Source organism: Pseudomyrmex gracilis, unplaced genomic scaffold (genome assembly GCF_002006095.1).
Source record: "Pseudomyrmex gracilis isolate BER0280 unplaced genomic scaffold, ASM200609v1 scaffold_131, whole genome shotgun sequence".
NCBI classification, from domain to species: domain Eukaryota; kingdom Metazoa; phylum Arthropoda; class Insecta; order Hymenoptera; family Formicidae; genus Pseudomyrmex; species Pseudomyrmex gracilis.
Window position 1 is genome coordinate 461,543 of NW_018020715.1, and position 20,983 is coordinate 482,525.

Sequence of the window (20,983 nt, forward strand, 5' to 3'; positions counted from 1 at the left end):
TTGGCGGGATTCGGCTTCAAAGTCGTTCGCATTCATTAATTTCATGGGAAGGTCCAATTAGAACGACCCGGTTGTTTCCGGTTGAACACTTATACGGTAAAAGGGAAGCCTGTCATGATGTATAGATACAGTAACAATGTGACCAGAGAAAAAAGAGAGAGAGGAGAGAGAGAGGCTCATTTTTTTTTTCACAACGCGTAGATTGAAATCTCAGTAAATAACTCTTGTCACGTTAGGTTTTATTTAATTGCTCCGCGTGGCGCATTATTCACATATTCTCTTTTTCTCATCATTTAACATTTAAATTCTCGAAACTTAATAAAGTCGAATATTTTATCTTTTTTTTTTTTTTTTTCAAGTAGCGTGATTCTTTGACACATTATTCATCTACATATGATTCACGCGATTATTAATACATAATGCCTACGCAGGCTGGAATGATGACCCAGAAGAAAAATACGCGTATGTGTGTGTAGAGCATAGCTTTGGTGTGCAATATAGAAACATAAGGAAACTCTGTGCTCTTCCTTTCTATGCTTTTCTCTTCTGTGCTCTTTCCCACTTCCTCATCGTACATTCTAAAAGGGACGTTAAGCTCGAATATGAAGCTTTTTCGCAGGTATCAGCAGGAAATTCTGCAGCGCCGCGACCAAGAATGTGTTAACGACTTATGGAGAGAATGTAGAAGAGAGAGAGAGAGAGAGAGAGAAATTGAGATAGGAAGAGCCTGCTTAGCACACACAGTACAACAGTGATGTACTGCCTTTTGCAATTACGGTTTCGCAGCGTGGTGATAGTGCGCAAGTAGTTTTAATTCGTTTCGTTGCGGAGAAAAGTCCGCGCCTGTGTAACAACGCGGACTGAATTTCGCAGCGAAATTTCATTACGCTAAATACCAACAGAACGAAATTTTCAATATTTGATTTCGAATCCCCGGCGAACATTTGCATTAACTCTGAAACGTTAATAGGAAGTAAATCGTCAAATAATGTTAATATGATTTCACGTATGTATAATATCAAGCGAGATCCGGTTTTCCGACAATGAAACAAGAAAGAGAGAGAGAGAGAGAGAGAGTTAAAGCGGCACGCAAAAATAGTCATCTCTGATTCGTAAAGATTTTATTGCAATATAACTGTATTTTTAAAAAAATGCAGCCGTGTGTGTGATTCATATTAATCAATCTCATTAATATTTCGAAATATCTTTCTTTGCGTTTCTTTTTTTTTTCTTTTTGTAAAATTAAAAGTTTTCAATTATAAGCGGAGAGATTTTATTAAATCAAAGAATAAGCAAATATATAACAGAGTCGAACGCGGAAAGATTTAAACTGCGCGCGCACACATCGAGCGCGCGAATCGCTCTTATCTGCGTTCAATTTTTTTTTTTTTTTTTTTTTTTACATGTGAAAATAATTCCATCCAAATTTTAGTTTGTATATTAGAATTGTAAAATATTTTCTTAGCAAAATGTGCTTTTTACGATTTTTTTTTTTTTTTTGCCGGTGGAAGAGCTAGGCGTGTAACACTTCTTCATCTTTTATTCAACATTCTTCTTTTCCTGTCGTGTGTTTGTGTGTGTTGTATTTCTACTTCACTTTATACCGTACACGTTATAATTCACGCACAGACAGGTCAGAGCTTGCGGCGAATGTCGGCTCGGCCAGGTGTGATATCAAGGTCCACTGAGCTAGCATAGATCCCGCGTTAGTCGGCATTTTTCCAAACGACTTTACGTAAAGGGATTAAAGCGAAATCGAGCTTTAAATTGATAGACAGGGAGAAAGAGAACGAAGGCAAAAGAGAGAGAGGGAGAGAAAAAGAGAGAGAGAGAGAGAGAGAGGAAGTGCCATTGATCGGAGTCGGTTTTACTTAAATCGCCGATGATGCATGCTAACTAGTAGTCGCGCCCATTAGCGCGCGCGCACGATCGATCTTCCGAACGGAGATTGTCTATAGGTCCATACACGGGCACGATGCTCGTAATTGGCTACAACACCATAACCAGCTGTTGTGTCCGACGTCTTTCATCATTCAAAGGGAACACGGCACGGTTGCTTCATAAACTCGACGAAATGTGCAATAAAAGTAAAGAGTTCGCGTTCGTTTAAGAGACTTGCACGATGATAGAAACAATGTCCGAATAATACGCACTTTTGCAAAAAAAGTGATATTATTATCTTAGCCAAGATATTGCGCGATTTATTTCTCAATAACTTCGAAAGAAAAATATTTCGAATAATTTTTGTTTTAAATATACAAGACACTTATCTTGGAAATTGTACGACGCGTGCGTCAAAAATCCAATCGGATTGATCGAAATCTCTTATTTGCTTGAAATGGAATGGAATTAAGGACGTTCTCCGACTAACAGTGGTTAGCAACCTAAATACAGTGGTTGGCAACCTAAAATATCTCTTCTCGTGAGTAAGTTTGTACTGCTGTAACAAAGTTAAGTTGAGCTATTCAGCACTGCTGAAGACCCGCTTACTCTGCGCAGAAGTTCAAAAATAGCTGCGGTACACAGCGCACATAAATCCAGCAAAACAAAAAAAAACCAAAAAAAAAGCTGACAGTTTGAAAACAATGGTTGCTTGCCATATTATTCAAAATCGTATTTTAATTAAGACACTCTCCGCTACCACATACTTGTTTTTTCAAAAAAATCCTACAAAAATTGTCGTCAGTAATTTTAAAAAACACTTCACAAAGGCTCGGCATAGGAAATCCATGTTAAAAATTGAAACTTAAATCTTCCGTATTTTTGGAATTTAACATTGCCACCCCTATTATCCAAAAAGGCTACGTATAAATAAGATCACAAACTATGTATATCGCAAATTTAAAGAAAATCCTAGGAAAATCGAATAATTCGGAGAACGTCCTTTAAAATTCTTTAAAAAAAGACATTATCTTGCACATATCTCATATCTTACGTTAATAAAACGATCGCGAATGAATCGCGAAGAAAGTCGCGTGAGTGAAATGTTAGCATACTTCGAGGTAATTGAATTAAAATAGTAATGATATATTAACTGTAATAGAGATTCTCTTCACGGTAATGCATCAATGATAACGCGCATATTTTATGCGCTTGTACAATGGTCGCAGCTCATAATTTATGTATCGTCGACGATGCATTTTCAGGGAAACGGGCAACCGACATTACATAATTCATTGAATTTATACGAGCAGAAGAGCAAACTGTATGGACTATAACATCATAAATCCTGACCGTTTGAAACAAGAAAAATCGAAGGTCGAGGGCGTAGCGTGTACTTCCCGTCAAGAATGCGACGGAGGAAAATATTTGCGCAGATAAATAATGTAATCATTACTGAGAGCGTGTTTCAGTTGATCGTAGCGAAGAATAACTTGTTTTCTTTCAATATATATATATATATATATATATATATATATATATATATATATAAAAAGAAAAAATACATTTTTATAATTTCTTGAATTTAAAACGCGATAAAATAATTTCAATCTGAAAAGCGTCGTAAAGTGTTCGTCGCGTTAAAACAAATTGCTCCGAGAATTTGTTATCAAAGAACGGTTTATATATAATGTTTCAGTTCTGTGACAACGTAGCAACGTGTATATGCTACGAGGGAGGAAAGGGCTGTGCATTATAGATTATTGTTACCCTCCCTGTAATCTACATAGTTATACGTTATCCGTCTCGGCATGTTCCATCACGAGTACATTCACGAGCGGACGAAATGCAAGCATTTCTCCGCAAAATGCGATACGCATTTGACAATTTCAGGGACAATACGCAATCAAACAATCAAATTTGCCGCTCAATCTTACGTGCTTTATTTTTTGCTTGATTTTTACCGAGAACCGCAGTTCGCCTCTTCGCAATTATTTTTTCTAAGGATTTTTGTTCTAGTTTTCTACTCTTCGAATCTCGTTTTGCGTTCTGTTTGTTCAAACAAAAGCTCTGTAATGAATAATTGTTCTCAACGGCACACTCTCTGGAAAAAGAAGCATCCTATCTCGATGTGAGACGTCGCTTTGCGAATATTCGAGAGAGAGAGAGAATCTTCGGCTTGGCTGACTCATAGTTGACCCATAGTCAGCTGACTCGGCTGACCTATTAATTGGCCAGACAGCGATTTCTTCGTCGAAATAAATTCTTTTCTTTGATTCACCGCGCCGTGAAATCACGAACAAAAATTCTTATGTGTTTTGCAATGATTGATAAAAGTATATCACTTAATTACGAAAGAAAAATATCAGGTCTACCGGAAAGTTTTGTCCGTTTTTGGAATAAAACAAAATACAAAAATTTTTCTTACCGTCAATAAACTTGATTAAATAATATAATTGCCATTATTATTAATGATTTCTTGCCAGCGTGAGGGCAATTTGTATATCCCATTTTTGAAAAATTCAGAAAAATTTGCATTATGTTTTATTCCAAAAACAGACAGAACTTTCCGATAGACCTAATATTTAAAAAATTCTTGATTGTAAAAGGAGGCGTTTCTGAACAAATTGCAGGAAGTAATGCACAAAACTGGTTTTGAAGTAACAACCAAGATTACAACTGTGTAATATTTAGCGATGGTTGAATTCAAGAACACTGAGGATGACTATAAATAAATAGTTGAAACGTTTGTTCTTAATAGGAGATATATATTCATTGTGCACAACTTCCTGCAATTTGTTAAGAAACGCCTCCTTTCACAATCAAGAATTTTTTAATACAACTGAACCTGAGGATCACCTCTGTTACTTTATTAATAATATTAGGTTTACCGGAAAGTTCTGTCCGTTTTTGGAATAAAACAAAATACAAATTTTTCTTACCGTCAATAAACTTGATTAAATAATATAATTGCCATTTATTATTAATGATTTCTTGCCAGCGTGAGGGCAATTTGTATATCCCATTTTTGAAAAATGTTTTATCTAAGGTCGAAATCACCTGTTTCAAATGTTTTATCTAAGGTCGAAATCACCTGTTTCGAATTTTTCGAACCATCTTCTGCATGTCCTATCAGAAACTGTACCTTCGCCAAACACTTTCAATAAATTTCTACATGCTTCTGTAGCATTTCTTCCTTGTTGAAATTCGTACAAAATACAGTGGCGTAAACTGAACTTTATCAGTAGCCATCAGTACACTATCGCTTCGCACATAAGACTAACGCGAATCAACTTTGTTTTAGTTAATTTGCTACGTCAGTATATTGTACATTAAGTGATAAAAATAGAGAGGCACACACGCGCCAAATAAACATGTGCTTGCGTGTCGAAACTTGTTGTGATAGAAACGGACAGAACTTTCCGGTAGACCCGATACTTATACGTACGTTTATATATATATGTAACTAAATATAAAATTTATCGAATTTTCGAGATTTAATTTAATTTTTCAAAACAGATGACGCGTGACACGAGTCACGCAAGTGCTGGATAAAAATACGTTGCTTGTAAAAATTCTTTTGCCTTAGGACGAGCGCGTGTATAAAAATAAAGTGAAATAAAACTGTGCAACATAATCTCGCGCTATGGTTAGGTATACATCGAGTACCCCGTGTGTGTGTGTGAAGTACCGACCATAAATCGGGTCATCCAGAAGAATCCGCTGCCTTAACCAATAAAAATTCAAGTGCGCGCCGCCGGCGAAATTATTGACCGCTCGCGAAACACAAGAGAAACAAGAGTATCCATAAAATTTTCAGCCGCTTTTAATATACGGCGGAAATTCGGCAATAGGTCTGTTTTTCCGCCGAAATAAAATTGTTTTTCAAACGCGCGGGGCTTACGTGACAGGCGGTGTACTGACTATAACTAAAATAACACCTTTGTTTTACATAGCGAAATTTTTCTATTTCGGCGAAAAAAGCTCGCGTTCTCGGGTTCTCTCTCTCTCTCTCTCTCGCGTGATTTACATCTTGGCTCAGTTGTGACCAACTTTGCTCGTAATTATTCGTGAGATTTGACCGATCGATAACGTTCTCGAATATCGCAGTATCAAGAATCCGCGATTTCGGTATTTATCCCAGCACGCTCGTAAATCTTAACGAATTACGCAAATAACACACGGCGTCGATCCTATGTCGTGCGCGCGGCCATTATCGCCGTGAATTCGGGAAATGATAAGCTCTCCGCGGCCGTATTGTATAAATCACTTCAATTTGGCGTCGTCAATTAAAACGTTTCGGTCAAGTAGATAAGCAATGTCACTTCGGTATATTACACGGATCACGTCAACGATAGTTCAAGGATTTCTCTTGAAACGCGACTAACTAGACTCGTCGCACGTGATGATTCCGTTCAAGTAATATTGTGTAAGATCTCTCGAAGATCTATCACACTTCTGATATAATATTAAACTGTATGATGACACTGAGGGCAATTTTAAATAAAACTCGGCACTTCACTTTAATTACTGAATAATATATATATATATATAAGTATAAATTTATTAATTATGACACGTTACAATTAAACCCAAATAGGGGTAAACAGTACAGTTATTGGCCTCCCAACAGTAATTGACCATGTATTAAAGAAGTAATAAATATAAATAAATACTATTATTATATTCTAAATTATAAACATTTTAATATTAATTAAGTTCTTCTGCTCCGAATAAAAGTAATATTATAATATTTAAGAAGCTCAAAAACTTATTGTTACACGACAAACATTGGCCAACCGGTCAATCACTGTTTTTAAGGTTATGAAAACCATGTGACAGTCATTGGCCTCTTATTTTGAGTTATAGATACAAATGTAAGTAGGTTTATTAGTTTTTAATGTGTTATAAATAAAATATTCATTACTATATCTTCATAAGTCAAAACAAAAAATTTATTATGTTAACTGTTATGTAAACAGATACTAACAGAACTCATATGGCCAATAACTGTCTATTTTGACTATAAGGAAATATTTTATCAAATTTTGAATACTTTTTCAAATTTTCTAATAAATTTATTATTTTATTTGCAATTGTTATAGTTTGTTTGAGCTAGTAATACTGAAGATTTACTTTAAGTTATTAAAAATTTAATTTTATAATTCACTCTATATAGCGCAGGTTTCCTTAAGTGGCCAATCACTGTATCTCTTACCCCTATATCACTCTCGGCACGTTACACATATTCAAATCTTTGACCGATCTCGTCAACGGTTCCGAAAACGACTCTCTGTATCAGCAAGTATCTCCAAAGTCATGCGCGATACAATAACATGTGTTCCTAGAGATGGCGCGATACGACCTTTCTCAAGGGAATTACAATAATAAACAGATAAGGGCAGTTAGCTACAAGGCAACACACATATCAAGCCATTCGGCAAAGTCGAAATATTCAGACAGAATTATTTTTTAGGCGCTTACAATTGTCTTACGCGAGAAACGAAATAACATCGCGCGTTCGATTTTTCAAACTTTTTTTTTCTTTCATCCTATTTTTTTCTTAATAAATGTTGATTGTATGTAGCTAACATTAACGGTACGGTCGGTAAAGTGATTTCTCGTGCGGTAAAATGTTACAGTTTGTTTCTGTCCTGTTCCTTAAGCTAAGCGGAGAACAACCGCGGATCCTTAGAGCGAGCAAACGGCGAACAAAGCAGCAAAGTGTATTTCTCTTACGGGTCTCTGAAAGGGTTTCCATGGCGTTAATGTAAGCTCGGGGCCAGCCGTCATGTTACTTTTGTTTCCCGAGCTAAAGTAACCATGGTCACCCATGGACTACATATAGCGCAAAGCCGCAGCAAAGACCGCAGTAGAGATGACTCGCAAGTTTTCGCCAGCGAAGTACAACGGAATGCGCTCGGAAACGAGAGAACTTTGAGACAAGCGCCATTTTCTACATCGATATCGATAAATTGAGAGTAGCCCGATAAGCGAGAGCGCGTTACCCTTCGTCAAACGTGGAAAATTAATCCGTTGCGTGCGCGTTTAATCGCGCGCGTAGTAGTTAGCGCTATTTATTTTACAAATTACAAAGTTGCGAAACAGTTTTGCTGTGAATCTCTCTCGCATCAATTTAAGGGGAGGTTCTAGTCAAAAGGCCCGAAAATTAACGTAATTTCATGATTTTAACGTTAAAAAAACAATAATAAACAATTTTTTTTTTTAAACGCTTCCTGAAGGCTTTAATTTGAGCCGTCAAACATCGAAATCGGTTAAGTCGTTGAAGCGGAATCGTGTGCGGCGCGTAAAAAAAAGTTATTAAAAAAAAAAATAAATAAATAAATAAATAAATTATATAAGAGGAAATATCCTTTTGGCTATACACATTTTCAAGACCCTAAGAATAAAAATAAAGCAAGTGCGGCGCGCAAAAAAAAGTTACTAAAAAAAAAATAAAAAAAATAAATAAATAAATTATATAGGGAAATATCCTTTTGGTTACACATTTTCAAGACCCTAAAAATGAAAATAAAACAAAAAAAAAAAAAATTTTTGTTTTCAATTTTGACTAGAACCTCCCCTTAAAATTACACAAACTCACGTGTCAAACGTGTGTAAGTTTGGTGTTGTTTTCATCTGCGGAGAGTATTGAGTTGACTCAAACATTTTCGGAGAAACAGCGTTAGCGTTCGGATTTTTGTTTATTACGAACGCGCGCGCTGAGTTTGTTTTAAGTAATAGTGATTTAAGTAATTCCCCGCAGTACTTTAATCTTGCCCCGCAAAATTAGCGCGCCGCAAGAAACTCGCGGCATCGCCCGCTGCAAACGAGCTTCCTCGAGAAACATGCTGCAAGAATTGTAGCGGTCGGGGGCAGACGTGCTATTTAGCCGAGCAACCTGCCACAATTATTATTATAACTTACACACACAAATGTGCGCTACGTCTGGTAGTATATAAACTTAAATATATATACGTTGAAATTTACAGAAATCCCAACATTATCGACCATCACGGGAGGAACGACACCCTTTTGCCGGCCAGTAGGGAGAAGAGCCGGTTTCGCAGTTTGTCTTGGGAACAGTACGATCCGGTTCACCAAAAGTACTTGGAAATCGGTAAGTACCAATACGTCGCGATTAAACGTTTTCTATATTTTCAGACGGTTCGACTGGATCTCCCAATTAAAGATATCCCAATTTTTTAATATACGACAAACTCAAATATATAAATAACTGCAAAATGCACTTTTTTTATATCGGAGTCGTGTGCCACATATGCAAACCGGTTGATCTCGAGAGAAACCACTCGCCGTTCGATTAGTCTTCACTTGACCGTGCGCGCGTGAAGAAAGTGCACGCCGGCTGCCGAGTTAGCTCGAATTAGAACAGGTCAGGTCCCGGGCGGAGCTTTCATCGTTTCGTACGTGAGAAAAGAAAGGACAGGAGATGAAGTGTCGCGCCAGGAACACGGCTTGCCACTCGTGTGTAGCTGTCCGAGCTACGGGAAAGAGCCGACTGGAGACTTTCCGCGAGGTCATTTTTATTGTGAGGGCTGCGCTCGAGCACGTTGTAGATGACGCGAAATGAGTCTCTTTGACTTGAAAAAAAAAAAAAAAAAAAAAAAAATTTCGCGCTGACTTATTCCGCAAACTGACCGATATTAATACGCGCGCGCGCGCGCGTATAACATTGAAAACGAGCTAATTACTTTTACTACCCCAGAGTGTCATTTTTGACGACCGACAAAAATGCCAAAGACAAAACCAACGATATCGATAAGGATCTATACTGTTGCAGATCGGTTTTGTAAACTATTATTTTGTAAACTTTTATTTATTATTAGAGAATAATATAAAAACAATATACATAGTTTTTAGTTTCTGAAATGTATCCGCTAAAACAATGAAATGTGCTACATGTGGCAACACGGATAAAAAACAGTTAAAAATAAACTTCCAATACAGAGAGAGAGAGAGAGAGAGAGAGAGAGAGAGAGGGAGAGAGAGAAAGATAAAAATCTGAACTTGGAAAAAATTTTATCTAGATCACGCTTCAGTAAAAGAGACACGGCGAGAAGCTAGTCGCTATTTTTCACCAGAAAAGTCTGGTCAAAAATCGCGTTGAACCAATATCCTGCATTCCACATTGTCCGATATTCGAGACGACTCGAGTCGACTTGTGAGTCGATTCTCCCAGATGCTCGCGTGTGATCAGAGAAAAATGTGCCGTGTGAAAATGGAGCAAAAAAGAGCGGCTTCTTTCGTGATTAATTCTTTTTTGTACTTTCGTCTTTCTTATCTGATCCCGTGTAAAAGCCTCCCCGTCTAAAAGCTCGAGAAAACAAGATCTTTACTGAAAGGACTGATACATATCTGATATCTAGCTATATATATACATACATATATATATATATGTAGGCGGTAAATATTTAGAAAAGGTCATCCCCCTTCGATTTTAATGAGCTTGACATATGTTGTCAAGGACACCTTCTTGAGTAACAATCAAAAGGTTTTAGCAGTCGCTAAAACATATATATATTGTATATATACTGTATATATACTGTATATATATTGTATATATATACAGTATATATTGTATATATACACATTGTATATATATTGTATATATACAACGTATATACATTGTATATATATTGTATATGTATATATATACAATATATATATATTGTATATATATACAATATATATATATATATATTGTTTTTTACTCTCTCTTCTAAAATGTAAACAATTAAAATTTGAAAAAATTTATGTTCTCACCTAACATTATCCCGCAATCTAATGAATTTTCTTTCTTATTAAAAAACATCCGACATGTGTATGTCTGTGTTAAACACACTGTGTTAACAATTTTTACAAAAATTTCACTTGCAATGTTTTCCTTTCGCACGCTTTATTTCAATACTATACAAAACAATGATGTGCCGAGTATTATCGGCAAGTCTGTTCCGAATTTTACGCGGCGCGGAGAAATTCAATAAACTTTTATTCCTTCGATTCGGTTTAATCTTCGATTTCCGGCAACTCGAGGGAGATGAAATGGGTGGGGGAGGAGGCTTCCACCGAAACGAAAACAGCAATCGTCGGTTCGAGTGGTTGTTGTTTTACGTCTCGGCGTTCCGCTTTTGTTCGCCTATCCGCTCTCACCGCAGCGTTCGCTATCTACTTCGCAATAGTTTTTGCTCGTCTCAAACCTTTGCCTTTGCACTCACCCTTCCCCCCCTCCCCTTTCTGTAGCTACTCCCCTAATTCTCATATAAACGTGCTTTGTTTTAGCATCGATTAACTTTCTCACGCCGGGTTAAAACATTACTCTTGGTTTTGTTTATAATTACTTTTATACATTCAAAAAAAACTCAATCGTTAAATTTATCATCAACTGGGAGGCTGGAAATCTCTTTCCGTATTTTTTACCCTCAAATATCAACTTGAACCAGAACCTTTGGTACGTAATTGTGATTTTAAAGAGAATGCGCGTCTTTTGGATGGAAATCTTTGTCTATAAATATACATTTTGTGTGTGTAAAAGTGTAGCGCGAAAAGCTACGGGTAACAGGTTGGCGGCGACATGAAATAGCGAGCTTAAATAGATTACGCAAAGATTACAAGGCAAGGGCCTGGCTTCTGGCGTGTGAGTTACGAGGCGACGCGCGTTCCGAGTACTCAATCACCTTTGTGGCCTCAATATCGACTGCGCAACGCTAAATCGAACGTAAATTTCTTTTGCATACGACACAAAGAATAGATTTACAAAGCTTTGTATAAGTAGTTTATGACGCACGCGTCTCAAACTACTTTTGTTTTTTTTTTAATTTAATTTAATTTAAAACTGACTCGTAAGTCGTTTTGTCTTCGTCGTATTAATTGGAGTTAACAATCTTTTTTAACGGAAAATTTCGGAAGAACAATTTCTTTCGGAATTGGCTTTTCTTTGGACGGTTTCTCCTCTCTTTTGGGAGAAATCTTTCCTCCTTGGGATTAAAGGCAGAATGAAACCCGGAAAGGCAGCAGTGGGCTGTCTCGGGACTATCACCGGGGGTATAAAGCGCTAAACGGCAGCAAGTTTCGTCCGTCGAACTTCCGAAGCCTCGCGACTTTGCTCTTACCAAGATTAGCCGGAAGTCTCTCACGGCGGAAGTTGGCAATTTATTACAAAATATTAAGAACGACATCGTCAAACTGGAGAGAGAGGGCGCACTTTCTTCCCCTTTGACCGTCTCGCGTGCAATAAGTATCTTGAATATTAACTTCGATCATATATGTTCACGTTCACTCAACTTGCCGTGTGACGTTGACGTATTGGAATTTATTATCGGAAAATTTGCAAATTGAATTTGTCAAATCGAATTTTCGATATATATATACGTAACAACGACTAACTCTATTTAAACACTGAGAAAAAAATACTATTAACTCAACTAAATGCGTTTAGTTGAGTTTCAGTTTGTTATCTGAAATATCTTGTTTTTTTAATTCAAGCATATGGTAATAAAGATAACAAATTCGTATAAGTTGAATTAACAATAGTGATAATGAACATATTTAATTCACTGAAACCATGAATTGTTTTGTCGAACATAAGTTATGATAATTTCAAATAAAAGATACCGTTAAAAAAGATGAAATAGGCAATTCTCATTTACTTTAATTGAATGTAATCTGAATTTCTTTGTACTAAGTATTTTATCTAATCAAACTGCTTATTTTTATAGGCAGACAAAATATTGTGTTGTACATTCAAAGTTACCTGTATTTAAGCAAATTATTATTTTGTTAAGGGGCACAACTAGTGTGACTGCCCCCAAAAAAGGTGATTTTGGGGAATTTATTAAAAGAAAAGTATGGCATCGAATGTTCGGAACTTTTGAGGATATATTTGTGTATAAATGATCTATGAGCAGCAATTTTTTTGTATGAAAATAGTCAATTTTCAGCGACTTATGCGCCATTTCCCAAGTCTCCAAAAAAAAAAGTTCTCCCACTGCTGCAGTGATTGCGGTCTTCAGAGTGCCTGAAATCAAAAAACAAAAAATGTCCGTTTTTAATATATACAATGCCGACAGAGCCCGAATAATAACGGAGGTACAGCCCCTCAGCTTACGCACGTTTCTGACCGACGAGCAGCTGCTCTTTAAAAGGCTGTCGTTCACAAACTAGTTGAGATCCACCCTTGAAATTTTAGTATGTTATTCTTGGAACTATAGACTATCGAAAAGTGCAAAAAAAAATCGATTTTCTAAAAGTTTCACACTAGTTGTGCCCCTTAAAACAACTAAATTGTGTCTTTCGGTATAACCTAATTATTATATCTATTGAAACATGATATCTTCTTACATTAATCAATATTTTTATTGACAGCCCGTGACCGCTGCATATAATTGAATCAAATACTATTTTGTTACTTCAACAACTTTTTTTCTCAGTGTACGTGCCATCAAAAGCGCTAAGAAAAAAACATAAATCGTAGTCGGCAGTGGTCTCAAAACATCTGTTTTTTTAAACAATTTCAATTAATTCTAAAACACAAATCTAGAACCGGCGTTAACGTAAATAATCTTGTTCTCTTACCGGGAGAAGTAACAAGTTTTCTCTCTCTACGCACACGTATAGTTATTATCCTTACAGGAGCCATAACTTTGCATTCTTCTTTTGCTGGTTATTATACCGGCATTAAACTTACGGTCTCGGCAGACTTGAGTCATGCGTTTTAATTAAAAAGAGATACTCCGCCGCGTTCCATTACCGCGTTCGCCCAATCTTATCTCTCTCTCATATACTACTCACATGTATTTTATTCCTCAAGTCGGTCGCGAATTCATGTCGGGGGCGAAAAGCGGGGGCGTATGTGCGTGCGAAAGCTACGAGAGAGGAGGGAAAAGTTTCCGTAAGCGTCAATCTAATCGGCACTGTAAACCATACCCGGCGCGAACTTCACCGGATCTTTCCCGACTTTCTTATGCGCGCTCGCGCGGACGACAATGTTCGTTCTCTTGTAAAAGTTTCAGTGCCTTCCTGGCGCACCGCCATCGGCACCCGGGAGGAGAGGGATACACCTTCGTGCCGCGCGCGTATCCGTGTAAAGATTTCCACAGGAATTTACGTAATAGCAGCGGCTACAAAATGCGGAAGAAAGAAGAAGATCTCTCGTCGCAAGTTTCGTCGTCGTGTCTTTTCGGATGGAAGAGAAGAGGAGGAATCGAAAGAAAAAAAAAATTAATAAATCTTAAGGACGTTCTCCGAATTATTGATTTTCCTAGGATTTTCTTTAAATTTGTGATATACATAGTTTATGATCTTATTTACACGTAGCCTTTTTGGATAATAGGGGTGGCAATGTTAAATTCCAAAATACGGAAGATTTAAGTTTCAATTTTTAACATGGCATTTCCTATGCCGAGCCTTTGTGAAGTGGGGTTTTTTAAAGTTACCGACGACAATTTTTGTAGGATTTTTTGAAAAAACAAGTATGTGGTAGCGGAGAGTGTCTTGATTAAAATACGATTTTGAATAATATGGCAAGCAACCCTTGTTTTCAAACTGTAGCTTTTTTTTGGTTTTTTTTTTGTTTTGCTGGATTTATGTGCGCTGTGTACTGCGGCTATTTTTGAACTTCTGCGCAGAGTAAGCGGGTCTTCAGCAGTGCCGAATAGCTCAACTTAACTTTGTTACAGCAGTACAAACTTACTCGAGAGAAGAGATATTTTAGGTTGCCAACCGCTGTATTTAGGTTGCTAACCACTGTTAGTCGGAGAACGTCCTTAAAGAAAAAGAGATATCGGAGAGAGATTGAAAAATAAAGAGTCATAAATTTCACAAGTAGATTTTCGATGGCTCACGAATATCTTGAGATTAATTTTTCAGATTTATTGTCAGATAATATGAGCTTCGTGAAATATACGAGCTTTGGGGGGGGGGGGGAAACTCGCTAACCGCACGAACCTCTGAACTACGAAAGCTCTGTGAATTATGTGTATTGCGAATATAATTTTAATTTTACAACTCGAGTCTCTCATTACCTCGTGTTTGTAGCGGAATTTAAGATTCCGATTGAGAAAGGATTTTATGCCTCATCCGGACACAGTTTGATATGCGGAGGTGTGCACACGCAAATGTGCCCCCCCAAACCTTATACCTTTCCAATCTCCTTCCAGCCCTTATTCCCTTCGTCTTAAGTGTCGGGACGTTCTCTGCCAAAACAGTTTGAGCGGACTTGGCAAACTCACACTTCTCTCACGCCGCCTCCTTCCACTCTGGTACATACACATCCGCTTAACGAAGGACGAGACTAATGCACGTGGGAATTCTGGCATATTACGACAGGTACTAGACGATCGAGAAACGGAACAAGTCGATAAAGCTGCCAAATTGTAATGCCGCGGTATTATCTCGAGAACCGCACAGATCTTCCCGATTTTGATCTTTTGTACACCGAAAAAATTATATTCTCGTAAGTAGAAGATTTTATACTTAAAAAAATCTTCTTAAAGATTTTAGATGATATTCTTCTGAAATTAAGAATATATTCTTTATTTAAGAATATAGTCTTTTTCGATAGTGAGATATATATGTTTTTCCATAGAGGCTTTTTATATTCTAGTCAGTATATATTCTTATCAATATTACTATTTAGAGGATTTTCCTCTTAAAATAAGAAATTCTTCTTGGCGCCTATTTTAGTATAAAATATACTTAAATTAAGTGGAATATCCTCAAAACAAGAATACAATTTTTTCGGTGTATACATTCCATCCAGTTTTGCAAGAGAGAGAGAGAGATATTCTTTATGTAGAAAAAAATCTTATATTTTGTAGAAAAAAATAAAAGAGAACAAAAATTTATTTGAAATGTAATGAGGAGTCCTCTGGTTCGTAAAAAATCAATTGACTGGTAAGTAACGGGCTTTCGAACCGGTTGCAAGGTATTATGCATTAAATTTTGTAAACGATTCAATCCAAACGTTTCGACTTTATTATGTAGTCATCATCAGTAGAATATAACTAAGATGCAATAACATTTCTTTGTTCTGACGAAAAACGTGATAGGAACAACATACAATAACTTTTTCGTCAGAACAAAGAAATGTTTAGAACCGGTTCGAAAGCCCGTTACTTACCAGTCAAAAATTTATTTACAAAAAATTATTTTCTCGAAGATAAATTTGGAAAAAATTTTTGCTCGCTCGAAATTATTTACGTTCTCAATTCTCGCGTTAAATTTTTTTTAAAATCAAAAAAAAAAAATTGATTACATCAAATTGGCATTTGCTCTGAAAGTCTTTATATAAATAGTTGTAGAAAGCGCAAACAAACCGTGGAAGAAATATATCTACAATCCTGAAACGCAATTCTCAGATGAAGATGCACTTTTCGACCGTGTAAGATGCTTTATTTTATCACCTCGATGAGCACGGGCTGGTACAACATTGCTGGTGCTTACGACTGCAACAACTTTCGTACATAAAAATAAAGGTAAACCCGTATCTCGGTAAATGGAGACAGTAGGTGGGCGAGCGTATCGAGTTGAAGTTCGAGGCGGTGTAACTTCGTCTTTAAGTTCTCGCGAGTCCTCGCTGCAGTTTCCCAACGACCAAGCAGCTGCTCTGGAACTGAATGCAAAGACGCAGCCATGTGTTTCTTGTTACCCCCATTCTTGCAGTCATTATATACCGCTTTCGACCGCTTTCAAGGTATCGATTACTTGGCGTTTCGTTGCAATTACGCGGATTAAAAGAAAAATCTCTTTCTCTGCTTGGATAAAATTGAAAATTTTTTACGACTTTCGTTTGTCATCGTTGATTTTTTTTTTTTTTTTTTTTTGTATTTCTGTTCTCGCGTAAAACTCTTTGTGTTTTAGCTTTTTGTTAAAAAAATTTCGATACACACACAAAGACACGTTTTTGTTACATTGAAGAATTGAACATTCAAATTCCTGTGAATTTATTTAAAAAAATTTTTTAATTTGACACGTAAGTATATATATATATATATACGCGGAGAATTCGAGGATTTAAACAAACCCATCGATCAATTAACGCGAGAGAGTACATCGATCAAACTGTAGCTTTTGTGACAGTTATGCAAATGAAGTGCCAATTAATTACTCGGAGAACGTAATGAAAACCGCGTCTTCTCTATGGAACTCTTCCGTCCCCGGGTGAAGATGAAAGAAAGCGCTTTTTTCTCTCCCCGCAACTCAATGATTAATCAGCGGACGATTAAACTGTTCAATTTGTCATTCGTGGATAATCCCTTTTATATGCTAACGGTGCTTTCTTGAAAAAAAGAGAGAGAGAAAACGGAGTATATGAAGTTGATAAAACGTAGAATTTAAACAATATTCTTGTTTGATTTTTTAAGTTAGATTTTAGTTAAAAAAAAAATCATATAACTTCGAAATTTCAAGTGTTTTTCTTTTTAAATTGTTGTTTGTGTATCTAAAAAAATATAATCGGTTAACAAAAAAGTTTTTTTCGATACGCTAACACATGGTCAATATTGTCGGTTGGGTCAATATTGTCGATATTGGAGTAACGATTTGCATCAATATAGGATGAGATTCGGTTTGAGTCTCTCTCACTTGGCGTTTATTCGATTTTTGGATATCGCCAGACTGATCGCGAGCGATCACGTGCGGGCGAAGATTGATTAAAAATTACGGGTCAACAACTTTGTCGTCTGATTACTCTGCCGTGCACAAATTTACTCCGTCCGATTGCACTCTCAATATCAACTAAAAGGTTTTTTTTTTTTATTAACTCAGAATCCGAACCCGTTACAAAACTTTCTTGAATTCGTGGTATTTTTACAAAAAGAGAAGTTGCGATAGGCAATTAAATAATTAAACACTTTTAAAGAGAGAGAGAGAGAGAGAGAGAGAGAGAGAGAGAGAGAGAGAGAGAGATTATGTGGTTACATCGAGTCTCATATTTCTGATCGGGGCTGTAAAATCGAGCCCGCAACTATTCTCTACATTATGTAGCACGCGTTTCTCCGTGTTTGATGAAACGCACGTTACTAAACGATGCATGGCTCCCGTAGGATTCTATTCGCGGTTTCGAAATTTCGCGGCGACGAAACGTCAAGCAATTTGACACGAGTGTCGGTGAATAACTGTCGCGCCATCGGGGCGATCCAGAAACGTTGGGTCCGTGCGCGGGGGTCACGGAGATTAAAACGGTCCGGGAGACCGTTGGAAGCATCGATGGTTGACGGTATGACGAGCGTGCTTCCATTTGCAACAGCACGTGTCCATCCCTCTGTGGCATGTGCGTTTCGTGTTTATGTAATGCACGCGCCCCCAAACTCCGCGTATGTCGTATCTGCGTACGTTAGCTGGACACGCAGCGAGCATAAATTAACCCGGGGACATGTAATAACTTTCGCATAGATCCGAGAGCCGCACTTTGGCGGCTCTTAATTGCGTCATAAAGACTATTGAATTCGGGACCCGGAGCGTTTGCAATTAGAGAATAAATGTTTGTTTCAAACAACGTGTGTGTGTGTGTGTCTTCAAATGTTTATTCAAATAACATTGTTTTTTTTTTCCTGCCCAAGAAAATGGACGAGATAAAGTTTGGCGAGTTTGTTTTAATAGACATTGCGCGGAAATAGATTGCGCGCTTTGCTCGAGGGGAGACGCCGGGAGGTGATGAAACTACGTTTTACTCAGACTCTCTATATTACTTTTCGGCGCCACGGTGCGAATGCAAGCGTTACACGTTGTCGAGACACGAACGAACGGCACAAGTCTGCAGCACTTAATCACGGTATTACCGTGACAGAGTGGCGCTAATGCAATGCCAATTCGGCGTTAAGAATTAATGCGTTCGCGACCGAGAGCTTAGCGGTTGTTACGCGACCGCGAAGTGTATGCATACCTATGTCAGCATCGATGACGGCAGAAGGATCGTGACGTTATCGTACGGAAATAATGTCGGTTGTTACGAACATATCATACAATGGATATATTTCAGATTATATTAGGTCTATCGGAAAGTTCTGTTCGTTTTTGGAATAAAACAAAATACAAATTTTTCTGAATTTTTCCAAAAATGGGATATACAAATTGTCCTCATTGCTGGCAAGAAATCATTAATATAATAATGGCAATTATATTATTTAATAAAGTTTATTGACGGTAAGAAAAATTTGTATTTTGTTTTATTTCAAAAACGGACAGAACTTTCCGGTAGACCTAATATTTAAAAAATTTTTGATTGTGAAAGGAGGCGTTTCTGAACAAATTGCAGGAAGTAATGCACAAAACTGGTTTTGAAGTAATAACCAAGATTACAACTGTATAATATTTAGCGATGGTTGAATTCAAGAACACTGAGGATGACTATAAATAAATAGTTGAAACGTTTGTTCTTAATAGAAGATATATATTCATTGTGCATAACTTCCTGCAATTTGTTCAGAAACGCCTCCCTTCACAATCAAGAATTTTTTAATATAACTGAACCTGAGGATCACCTCTGTTACTTTATTAGTAATATTAGGTCTACCGGAAAGTTCTGTCCGTTTTAGGAATAAAACAAAATACAAATTTTTCTGAATTTTTCAAAAATGGGATATACAAATTGCCCTCACGCTGGCAAAAAATCATTAATAATAATGGCAATTATATTATTTAATAAAGTTTATTGACGGTAAGAAAAATTTGTATTTTGTTTTATTCCAAAAACGGACAGAACTTTCCGGTAGACCTAATATTTATTTGCTTCTGTAGAAGTATTTTTCGTACAATACGGTACACAAAATTGGAAATTAGAGAAATTTAGGTTTCTAAAACGTCGATTTGCAGGTTTCTATAGTCAAAATTGTCGGAATTCAGTTCACCCTCTTATAAAATATCACGAGATTATCAATTTTAATCAAAAACTGGCGATCTTTAAGAAAAATTAAATATGCAACAAATATATTGTGTCAACAACATCTGCGCGATTTACATAATTAATTTTAATATATATATATATATATAACGTAAAGAGAAAATATTTATCTCGCGCTTATATAAGAGCCGGGAAAGTTTGACGCGGGGGAATTCCCGGGGGTTGGCATTCATTCCCCTAACGTTTTATCGGGCCGCCAAATTAGCGTTGTTGACACAGCCATCCATGTCTTCAATATTCACGATTGATCGAAAGGACAACGCGCGCGCGTGACTGCCACTGACAGGTTAATGAATGCCGTTTTCGCGAAAATTAGCGGCGTCGTGAATTTTCGAGCAGGCCTCATGAGACAATGGCTGTCGCTAATCGCGTAAAACGGCGCGAAATTTCGAATCGTCATTGCGGGGAACACAAACGCTGTTCTTTATAATTTCGTCCGTGACTCACAACGATCAAAACACGTCCGTGAAAATCCCATTAGCCCTGTCGATCATGCGATTAAACCTCCGATAGATTGAGCAAAACAACTTTCGCATCTACGCGTCTGCGCGGGACAGCGTTGTATAACAACATAAATTGGACGAATCATATTTTATTATTTTAATAAACATAACACGAGTACAATAGTATTTTATTCAATTAGTTAGTTTATCTATAAATAAAGATTCATTTGAATAACATACTTCTCTGTGTGCGAGATATTTATTTTTGTTTTACTACTCGCGAAAGACACGTCGAATCAAAATTAGATAAAAAATTACTTAATTATAATTTGTCCGAGCTTAGAAAAAATAAAATAAAATAAAAGCATCGATTTAGGTTTTTTTTTTTTTCTGGAATATTCTCGTATGTTAATATAACTTTGAAAACGCAGGAAGTCTCCCGGTAATGACCGAGGTACGCTCGGAGTTCTGTGAATGCTACCGGAGATTACATCCGGTATTAATATTGCCTTTTCCAAGGTAAAGACGAAGTTAGCGTCGGTCGAGGCGAGGTACGAATAGCCGTAAGTTACTCGCGCGACATGTCCGTCGATATTGCGATAGTTAAGAGGGTCCTGGAGTAAGACCCGAAGTCCGCACTGGGGTCTCTGCCCGGAAAGTGGCGCCCTCAGTGGTTAAGTTATTCCGTCCTTCTTTTAAAGTGAGACGGGCAATCGCGCTGTCTATCGCGTCACCGGTCTTT

General features: G+C 37.1%; 1 protein-coding gene across 1 annotated transcript in view; it reads left to right on the forward strand.

The window, feature by feature from the left end:
* The window catches only part of LOC109856700 (neuroligin-4, Y-linked-like), a gene marked incomplete at its 3' end in the record, with an annotated part of 197,917 nt that extends 188,916 nt beyond the window's left edge, over nt 1-9,001 (forward strand). The window contains exon 10 of the mRNA XM_020432270.1: nt 8,874-9,001. Coding sequence (XP_020287859.1) covers nt 8,874-9,001 — 128 coding nt within the window. The remainder of the gene's footprint in view (nt 1-8,873) is intronic.
* Nucleotides 9,002-20,983: the final 11,982 nt, after the last annotated feature.